The sequence below is a fragment of the Drosophila suzukii genome, chromosome 2L, assembly GCF_043229965.1.
Source record: "Drosophila suzukii chromosome 2L, CBGP_Dsuzu_IsoJpt1.0, whole genome shotgun sequence".
Classification (NCBI taxonomy): Eukaryota; Metazoa; Arthropoda; class Insecta; order Diptera; family Drosophilidae; genus Drosophila; species Drosophila suzukii.
This window is the reverse complement of record NC_092080.1, coordinates 14,796,709-14,807,894: the sequence shown is the minus strand read 5'-3', so window position 1 is coordinate 14,807,894 and position 11,186 is coordinate 14,796,709. Positions and strand designations below refer to the sequence as shown.

The following is an 11,186-nucleotide window of genomic DNA, read 5'->3' as shown; positions in this document are numbered from 1 at the left end:
CTGGTCTGCAAAAGGCTTTAAATTGCCAACTGACAATTACCTGTATATTATTCATTTATTTTAACAGTCATGCGATGAATAAAAATGTGTAAAATGCTCTATGTCAAAAAGGCAAATACTAAAAACAATTGAAGCCACACAAGCAAAAGCTCTGAACAAAAAACACAGGTTACATGAATAAATGAAAATGTAAATTTTTAAATAAACAACAAAGGATGTTCAATACGAAAAATAATGGGAAATTGGTTGTTTTTTCTATCTAAGGATCTGATGCATGCAGTGAAGCTATCATAAATCAAAAAAATATAGGAATTAAGGAACTTATACTGTTTGTTAAATTGTATGATTTATTAAAGTTCTAGAAGCAGAAATAAAACTGTAGTAAATTAACAAACTCACTGGACTGAGGAGAGCAAAAATATTTGAAATTATTAAAGCCTACACTCTCTGAATGCCTTTCTAACCACAGGTAATGGAATTTCTATTAATATTGGCCTAAATCCACACAGATGCTCCATGCGGGGACAAGCCAGATTATTTCCATCTCGAACATTTGCCGCAGAAGGCCAATGCGAACGCAAACCATTTGGTTTGCTGACTTTGGTCCGATCCACAATCACTTTCACTGGCCAATTTCACCCACATCACACTCACACAGAGTGCTGAAAATCCTGTCAGGAACCAACCAAAAACACAGATTGGGCCGCATCGAGGAAGAAATCCTTGTAAGGACTACGAAACGTTTTGGTTTCGTTGGCTTTGCTCTGCTAGTTACCCAAAATTCTGCTGCAAATTACACAAAAATTAAATGCATGAATAATTCGAATGGTTGCTGTGGTCAACAGCCCGAGACCCGTAGGCGTGCCACCACCGCCCCCAAACTAATCATACAAAAGGGCCAAAAGGACCCCGCTCAAAGGATGTGGGGAATGGTGGGGAATTGGGTTAGCTGCTTTGTATTTACACTGCATTTTATCGCTTTAACACTCTGACACAATGAATATAAATATTTGGACAGCAAAAACAGCAGCAACGGCATGTCCTGGCAGCAGGACATGGACTTGTGTGGGAATGTGTGGACTTGACCTGCGCATAAATTTTAATATCGAATGAAATGCTGTCCGACGATTGCAAAATAGTACGTGAATTTTGGTCTGTTCAATATTTTGTTTTTTATTCACTTAACAGGTTCATTTTTCCGCAAAAATACTTATGACACATCGATTTATTGATCGAGGGGTAAATAAATTGTGTGGCTATTAAAAAATTGAATGCAATACCAAAAGCAAAAGCAAAAGCCTGGTTTATGTTCGCTTTTAGTTGCAAAAAAAAGGGAAGGGGAGCATCGAAATAGTAGCAAACTCGATAGACCCATAAATTGAGTACCAAACAAGAAGTCAAAGTTCGTTTTAAGGCAGCACTCTGCACCAGGACTCCCCCTACACTTCCACTTTGTGCACAACCTTTTCGCCTTTTCGGCAAATTTGTCGCAGGAAATGTGCGTTGTGTCCTTTGGCCCTTTTTTGGGAAGGTGCCAGTATTGCTCCTTATTCGGCGCTCAAAGCGAAATCAATTTCCGCCGGAGCAAAACCGCCTGCTTCGAGTTCCCAACTTTCTTCCTGTTGCACAAATAAATATTTTGCACCGGATGTTTGGGTCACATTTTTCGTCTGATTCACACACACAAGCCAGGCACTTTATTTTAAGTGTAAAACTTTAAATGGTTATGACAGCAGGTATGCAAAATAATTGCACTTGAATGTATGCATTAAAAAGTTAAAATTCCTAATCAAAAAATAGTTGAACATTGGACTGCGAAAACTGATTTATAAATATTTATAATTCTTTGGCTAAGAGTTAAGAGAATACAGAATGATGGATAATTAATGCATATTTTTAATTAACAAATGAAACTTTTTCCTCAATGTTTAATATTTAATAGGTTATCAAAAGTATGTCACATTTCTTTGCATACAAATTAATTATATTTTACAAATATTTGATTTTTATTTCAAATATTAATTAAATCACATCACGAAATTAAATTAGTTAAAGCATCACATTGGAAAATTCAAAGAGCAAACGCAGATTTTTTGCCAACCGGAAATATGAGAGGTATATATTAAGAGCTAACAATTAACTTAAATGACAAAAATGTTATAACAAATGTTGGTGGGTCAAGAGAACTCTTCTGATTATGCAGCAAACCAAATGAATCCGTGGGAAATAAAGTGTGGAAATTGGGGATTCCGCCAGATTCAGGTGGCTTTCCTAAGCTGGCTTTAAACTTGGCCCGAGAACGGCTTCATTAGTTGCCCGGCACGACTTTGTCTAGGTCTGCGTCTCCATCTCCATTTCCGTCTACGTTGCTGTCTGGACAAATAACCGCAAAAACTTCAAGGCACGCACTGCCCCAATCCCAATCCCAAGCCCCATTCCAAACCCAATTTCATTCCATCCAGGGCAACCTGTCCATCGGAGGAGTCCTTGGCCAGAGCTCAGCTAGCTGATTCTTAAGTCGCAAAAAAGAGTGGCAAAGTTTTTCTGGAATTTCCTTCTTTTTCTACTCCTGGCGTTGTTCGACTGCCGACGGCAAAGTTCCTTTCTTATTGTTGTCCTGGCATGTTGCTAAAAGTTATATTATGATTTTTCCTGCTCGGTTTGGTTTCTGTTTTCCTCTATTTTTTTTCGTTTGCTGGCTGCTTTTTGTATGATTTTCATCCTGTTTTGACTTTGTTGACAATTGAAATTGATTTTGCGGTCAGTCACAATGGCTGTTGATTTTCGCAAAATGTTATTTTTTCTTATATTATTCACATCACGGAGATTTAATCACACGTCGCATGACAAAATTTGAATCAGTTTCAATGTTGCCAATATTATTTGATATTTCGGTGTGATAAAATTTAGTGTCATGGTGCAAAATGTCATTAAATTTGTATTTATTTTCTGCCACTAAACAAGAACAGCTGAAAAGTCTTTCGCAAATAACAAACATGTCGATGCAGAAATACAAATAAAAATTGAAACCAAACAAATAAATCGCATACAAAATGTGCCGCATTAATTCAAATCCACCTGAAGGCAAACCGGAAACTGAGCGGGTTAAAACAGGAAGACGTGTTCAACATAATTGACATTTTAATACGCTGATAGTTGGCCAGCGATAAAAACCGATTTAATATTCTGATAATTGTAGCACTCACAGCAACAATTATGCCAAACTTAATCGAATTGTCAGTTCAGCGAATTGCGAAAATGTTTGGAGTTCTGTTTGGACAACGCTTCGTATGCGCAATGCTATGATATGCCGTTTAACAGTTTGCCAAAATCCAAAGAGCGTTAAGTGGTGAAACGCTTTGATTTCAAGGCATTTATGAATAAATTCTGGGCTTTTGTTGGGACACGCCGGTTAATTTCTCTATTCTCCGGCTCGTTTAATAAACAAATAATATTTCCCCTTCACATTCGTCGCTGAGTCACAGCTTGAGGTCAATCGAATCGCTCGATCACTTCATTGCATTTCATTTTGCCCCGCCCCCCGTGGTTCTTTTCACCAATTTCCCCCATTTTTTGGGAAACAATTTGTTGTGACATTTTTATAAATGAGAACTGGAAAATATTTCATAAAGCGTATCCAATCATTTCAGCTTCATAAATATTAAATTGGTTTGGGACTTTGAAAATCTATGAAAAATATTGGTTAACAAAACTATTAATTATGTGTATTTTATTCTTGGTAATTAAGATGGTAAATTATTTATTTGTTATTAATGGTTAAATAAAAAAAAAAAATTTTATTAAATACATATTAACTGCCAAGCTTTTATATTATAATGAAATACATTATTTAACAGTACTGTTAGCAAACAGACGTAACTTGCAACTCAGTAAACCGAATTCATCCACATATATCTCCCAATTTTTCGATAATCCCTTGATGCTCCCACCTTCTCCGAAGTTTTCCATCAGTATACCTTGAGCAAATAGTGGGGAATAATGATTTCGTACGTTTTATTTGCGACTTTTTGTAGCTGGCATTAAAATTGAAATTGAAATGCCGCAGACGGACCGCAGCAGTGGGACCCCACTCCCAGCACCCAGATCCCAACTAAAACCCAGCCGTGGGAAGCCCAGCTGCTCTGTCAGCTCCTCCTGATGATGATGACAGCGTGGCCAGGAGGAGAAAAGGCGAAAACCACGTACAGTGGGCCCCCGGCTTGAGGGACATCCGACCGACTGACTGGTGCCAATCACATGTCGGGCTTTGCAGGTCGAGGGCGCACTTTGGGCGCACTATTTTCGTTGGGGGAGAGGGTTTTTTGGGGGCGGCGTGTAAAACAAACGGAATGGCGACAAGCGCATAGTTTCATTATCCTTCGCAGGACGACGACGGCGGAGACGGCGGAACAGGCACGGAACAGGATCCGGCGCTACACGAGGCGCATTACAAATTTTCGAAATGAAACTGAAATCAAATAAAGGACACTGCTCCGTGTACACAAACATCAGTCTGACGTCGAAACGAAATCTATATGTACATCAAGGATACCCAACAAAACCAGCAACAATGCCACGCAATTAAAAATGGCCGTGGCAGGACCAAAATAAAGGAAAAAACACCACAGGGGATGGGGCGGGAAAATTCAGAAAAATAAATAAAACAACCGAAAATTGGCATCAGCAGCGGCAGCAGCAGCAGCATGAACAAAACTGTGGAATGACAAACATGCTGCGAATTTGTAATCTGTAATATGAATTCGAATTTTAAAGATACATTCCCAGGCAGCCGTGGGGAGCTGAAACAATGTGGAGCGTGAAGCGGAAAACGGATGCAGGTGAATATGATTGCAGTTCGATTTAATTGAGTTGCCCTGGAATGCCGGGGAAGGTCCGAACATATCAGACACTTTACACACTCACACATCCAGGCGATTCGAAAAAAACAATCGGAAAAAGATTGGCAACAATCCAATCAGCTATACTGTAATTGGCAAAATGCAAAATTGCGAATGAACGAATACTTTTTGCGGCAAATTGATTGAGAACTCAAAATTGGCAAAATGACGATAAAGTAATGCAAATGCGGTTTCAGTTCGGTTTGCTTTCGGGGCGTCCAGAAGTAATGTTTTTTTGGGTGGGACAAATTGTGTAAATGATATCGAGCGAAAAAGTGATTTCAGTTTAACTTGTAAGCATGGGGATATGCAGGTTAATATCAAATTAATGCAGTAAAAAAACAAATTTATCCTATTTGCATAACAATGATTAAGTGGGTATAGGCTTGAATATCTCTTCTTTTTTCTTTTTACTACATGATTTTATAAATTTCATTATTTTTGTAGGGGATTTCGTACATTTTTTTATGATTTGACCATCACTAATGTATGAGCTCCGAATCAATCCCAAATACATTTTAAATTTTTAATTGACCTACGTATCTGGAATATTTTTGGAGTAGTTTATTAAGTTCCTTTTTAATATTATGATTTAATTCTTTTAATTTTCTTTGCAAATAATTCTTTAAGACAGGTATTTCAAATAAAATAAATGTATATATTTCCAAGAACTGTTTTGAACAATGCTCAATTGTATTGCAAATTTATCTGGGATCGTATAATTCATTTCACACATCTAATCGATCACTTTACCAATTATATCAGACTTCGAGGCTGCCAACATTTATTTTGCAGACTCTCCTCCAAAGGCAGAAGCCCTTATTTCGACCAGTTTTCAAACTTCCTGACTGGCTGACTGACTGACTGATTGCTTTGTCTTATCAATGCCCTCGAACCGAATACAATTCAATTTGTACAACTGCCACACCCACCGGCAAGTGACGCCCAATTTGTCTTCTGCTTGTATTTATTCCATTTTGGCCTGGTTTTACCTCTGTCTGTTTTGCTGGCGCTTCTAATCAGAATTTGTAACCAATTTTCAATGCTCGGTGCGTTTCCTTTGACGCTTACGCAATCATCCAAAAACCATTTTGTACCAGCTACGAAAAAAGCATTTGACTTTGCGATTGAATCAAACAATCAATTATCTTGTCTTCCTCTGTCTTTCACTTTTTTCATAATATTTTCTCCATCTGGTTAAGCCTTTGTTTTTTGCCATTTCTGTCCTTGATGTTTTCCACAGCCAGTTGCCATTTTATTGGCCACATTTTTGTCAAATGCGCAATGACAAAAGAAAAGGAAGAAGACAAGAAATTGGTTTCGAATGCAAATAACTTGCAATCAAAAGAGTGCATTCCCGCGAAAAAGAACTGAAGAATTTTTCCCTTCTAAAAATCTACAATTTATTAAACGACTAAGATCCTTTCTAAACCATTATCTTATGAGTTTCGAATTAAGCCCCTAATATATTTAACAATTTTTAATTGGCTTACCTATTTGCAATATTTTAGGGCTTATTGAATAAGATAATTATTTTATTTATGATTTGTTTTAAATCAAATCAAAAAAATCTGAGCACCAAAAATAATTGAGGTATATGTAAGGGAAAATCGATCTGTAATTTGATTATTATGCTGAAAAGTTTGAAGAATAATTAAATGTAAGAAATATTTAATATTTATTTAATAATAAATATTTATATTTTCAATGATTAAAAATATTAGAAATAACTTGACACTTAAAAAAAAATTTAATCGATGAGGTAAATTAGTTATTTTTGTTCAGTTAGCATATAATATTTTTCTGGTAAGCTCAGTTAAATCTACCGAAAAGAGTTCTTACGGATATTTGCTGGGCTATTTGGAAGCGTTCCCGGATTTTTAATGGTCGACGCTCTTCTGTCGGCCATCTTGCACGTCAACAGGAAGTCACACATACGGGCACGCACACAAGCACACTTATGCCGCAGCAAGAACAAACATGTCCGCTGCAAAATGGCGAGCATAAATTTCCGCTCGCCATCCGCCGTCTGACGTTTTATGAGCAGCGTAGCTGCTGAAACTGAGTCAAATATTGTTTATGGCGGCCAACAGTTGATTCATCGCATTTAATGGATAACGCCGAAGCACATTCAGCAGAAAAAGAATCAAATTCGCGAAGGAAGAACGTGAGCATATGTGACTTTTGCCATTTTCTGCTGAATTTATGAATTTATTTCTGCTCGTGGCGAGAATTTTCCAAGGCTAGTCTAATATATTGGTGCGATAAATTTGCCAAGGCAACATGTCACTTGGCAGATACCCAGGAGCGTAAATTCCGCAACTCACTCAACTGCTTCATCAATTATGATTATTTACATGTTGATGCTGCCCCCTTTTGTAAAGCTCCTCCAATTACCAGTGATTGTTTCTCAACTGGCCTGAAATTGCATCCCCTGATCCCCCAATTGTTTGGCCAGATGTCGATGGCTTATCATTTAATGAACTGCTCGGATCCCAGTAACAACATCAACACAATATGACTATTGTACTGATGGCCAATATACCGCCCATTTTATTGTGTCCCCCGTGTGTGCGTATAGTCAGCCATGGGCTTTTATTTAACGCGACAAAGTCGACGTCCTGGTCCTGAAAGCCCTTCTCCAGTCCTCTGCCTTCCGAGTCTCATTTATTTGCGCTGTTCTAATAATAAGAAATAATGTCGTTTCATGTCCTATACCAGCCCGGCCTATTGTCTATGTCCTTGCCAGCCAGCTCTAAAGACCCCAAGTAAAATATTTATGCGACAAAAGACAATTTTGGATTTATGTGTACTCGCATTTCGCTCTCATCCGAAAACCACCAGCACTAAAAGCAGCTGACTTTGGCTTTTTGTGCCGTGCCCATCTAGTATTTTTCCCTTTTTTTGGTTGAACAGGAACTGCTACATAAATAGCACTGCCTTGTCAGGCTCTTTCGTGTGCGAATTTATGTGGCAATGGGCAGGAAATTGTATGGCCAACATGGCTAAATTCGGGGGAGAATCGAAACGGCCTGAAACTGGGACAGGCAACTAAAGTGTGCAAACTTTAATTGAGGTTCATTTGGATGGATGCAAACGCTTGGCGTCCTCTGGGTAGGCACATTTTAAAAGTGACATGGATTAGGTTGCAGTAACTCGATTTTTGGTGACCAAAGTTTATTACCATTATTCACAGGCGTTATTTGGTTAGCAAGTCAAGTTATATTTGTGCAAGAATGCATACAAGAGAAATGTACTGATCTACATTTCCTTATATTTTTGGAAAAATTATTAAGTTTTTCATTAAGTGCATTCCTTACATATAATAATATTTTATTTTCTTCTTTTTATAACGAAGGCTTTTAGTAGTAGATATATTTAAGTTATGTAATGGCAATACAAATGACATTGCCATTGGTTACTAAATTCTTTTGGACTTATTAAATTTTAATAGGATATATAATAAATCTATGTTCATCTGTGAGTCTTAGTTCCAATTCTCAAGTAGAAAAAAAAACAAAAAAAATTGTATAGTGAAAGAAAATTAAGAGTGGTCCACTCCGATCCAATCGGAAATGAGGAGGAGAACGTTGCGTTGGCGCAGCTCCGCTTGCCGGGATGATGGTTCACCACCAAGGAGAGGAAAGTGCCAGGATTACCGCTTCCACCGGACTGAGACTTATCCCTCGATCCGACCGATGGAGCCACGATGCGTCCCCCACCAGGATGAGGCCATCACCCGGTTGGGCAACGCTCTCGAGGCTGATGGCTGTGGGCGACCCTTCGACATGGTCAAGGACGACGTTTTACTTGCTTGGAGACATAGTCCCCACAAGGACACGTTGGGCTTCTATGGCGTAGGGTCACCCACCCATCAGCCCGAATCGGTGGTGTTCAACCGGGTGCTGGCGGACTGCCTGGTCAAGGTCAGCAGTGTTGGCTCTCGGCAAGGTCGCCCCAAAAAGACTATATCAACACCCCCCAGGATTTCACCTACAGGCACTTACACTTCCCCTCAGCTTTGCAAACCCTTCATTCTCAATCGCCAGGCTCTGCAGTCAGAGCTTCAGTTGATGCCCTATGTTAAACAGCAGCTGGAACCCGGAAAAGCCTTTGAGACAATATATTGCCCTGATCCTCCAGACCCCAGCGATCCTTTTGGAGTTAAACACCAGTTGCAAACAGGGATAAGCCGGAGCAGGGACTTCAAACCCAAAAAGGTCCCAAATGGTCTGCGTCGTCGGCCCTGGTACTGCCCCATGGACTGTGGCGAAGCTCGAAATGGTTGCACTCAGTACGAGTGGGCCAGGTACAAACTAGATCCTCGTCCTCATAACAAAGAATTCCAGGATTGGCTCCAGGAGCAAAGGGAGAAAAAGAGTATGGAGCCCAGGGACTACGATCAATTGTACGAGAGATTTCTCAAGTGCTTCGAGCAGAAACCTTCTCCTGATCCGCTTTGCAAGATCTACGAGGATTGCTGCAAGCACAAGAAATCCCGTAAAGAGGATAATCAAGGAGGTGGCGATGGCCACGGAGGTAATGGAGTTGGTCAGCAGCCTGAAAGACCCGGAGAATCTCCACCAGATCAAGGTATACCGAATGATGGAGACAAACCCGGAACCGGAAAAGAAAAAAAAGATAATGAAAAAGGTAATAATGAGGGAGCCGATGGAACCGGTGATTACAAGGATGAAGGAGATGGCAACGATAAAAACAAGGTCGTTGAGAAGGATAAACATAAAAATATATTTATAAATAAAGACGAGGACAAAGATAATATCAAAGAAAGAGTGGCGGAGAAGAAAAAAAATAAAGTTATAAGGAAGGATAAAGATGAAGATATTAGTAAAGATCAAGCTGATGATGAATTTAAAAACATACATAAACATAAAAATGAAAATAAAAATAAAAATAGGCACAAAAATAAAATTAAGAATAAAAATGAAGAGAAAGTTAATGAAGACGAAAACTTTAAAATCGAAAAGAGGAAGCCAGAGTCGGATGTAATTAAAAAGGAAATACCAAAAAGGGACATCCCAATACCAAATGAACCCGTGTTCGAAAAGGGAAGACCTAGTGTAATTCCGTATACTCCATCGGAGAAAAATAGCGATAGACCTAGTAAAGTAGAACCTGCATTGAGTAATACAGAACTGGAAACTCCAGTAGTAGACTATGACAAGTTCGTGCCGGTGATCCCGAAATATACGATCAAGGTACCCCCCAAAAAAAAGAAAAAGGTTAGGAATAAAGACGGAGACAGGAATGAGAAGATCGAGAAGATTAAGAAGATCTGCCCGCCCTGTCCACCGCATGGTTGCCAGTGCGAGATCTGCCATTTCATGGATAGCCAGAAGGAACCGGAGGCTCCCTTTATGAGGAATATGAGGCGGGCGGAGCAAAAGCGCAAGCTACGAGCCTACTATCGCCAAATGTGCCACCGGGAATATATCCAGAATAGATGTCGGGAGGAGTACCGGGCACCCAGGCACAAATGCGATCCCATCTGCTGTGAGAACTTCCTGTGCCGCAATCCCCGACTGGCCGAGCACTGCGATTGCCTTGGGGCAGTGCAGGATCTGGAGAAGGTCATCTCCAGCGACAAGGAGAACAAGGATTGCAGCAAACTGCTCCATCGGATAGAGAATCTTCGGAGACACGTCTGCCAGCGCATGTGCGATTGCATCCTGGGGTAAACTGGATCGGAATGCATTCGAGTTTTTGTGTTTTAATTTGTTTTATGTTTGTTCTGGATCGTTAGTAAATTTAGTTTTTAATAAATGTAATTTTTTTGCAAAACGGGGCTCTATTTTTGTCCATCTCCATCTTTGAACGGATCCATTACTACCCCGCTCCCAAGTTCCACAACAATAAATCCATGTAAAAGATGCGAGATTCAGCTTACTGGCTGGAATATTTCTTGTTTTGGTAAAATCTTTGTATATTATTTACATAAAAGGTATTTTATTGCCGAGATGATTAAGTCATTCCAAAAACCCCCCTACCATGACGAAACATTAACCGAGGCAATTTACCACTTGGCCATAATTGTGCAAGTACAAAACACTTATTGTGCGAAACACATTATGCCAATCAGCAAACAAATTCAGAGCGGCAAACTCAAGCACAAAAACACAAAATCCTAAGGCAATCCACGGGCCTTGAGTGAATATGGCCAAACCGAGCATTACAGCCACTTTATTTTCAATATCGAATTTCCCAAAAAATTTCCAACAGCCGCAAACACTTGAACGTTTTCCCAGCGCTCAATTAAAGGCCATTAGG

The 11,186-nt window shown here is 39.5% G+C and overlaps 1 protein-coding gene across 1 annotated transcript; it reads left to right on the top strand.

The window, feature by feature from the left end:
- The first annotated feature begins 8,383 nt into the window (after positions 1-8,383).
- Positions 8,384-10,625, top strand: LOC108009623 (uncharacterized). The gene has a single exon (XM_017074114.3). It carries the CDS (start codon positions 8,474-8,476, stop codon positions 10,595-10,597), a length of 2,124 nt encoding a protein of 707 aa, XP_016929603.3. The 5' UTR covers positions 8,384-8,473; the 3' UTR covers positions 10,598-10,625.
- The last annotated feature ends 561 nt before the right edge of the window (positions 10,626-11,186 follow it).

What these genes read in the sequence shown, in the direction of transcription:
- LOC108009623 (XM_017074114.3), top strand. Translation starts at nt 8,474, where the DNA reads ATGAGGAGGAGAACGTTGCGTTGGCGCAGCTCCGCTTGCCGGGATGAT.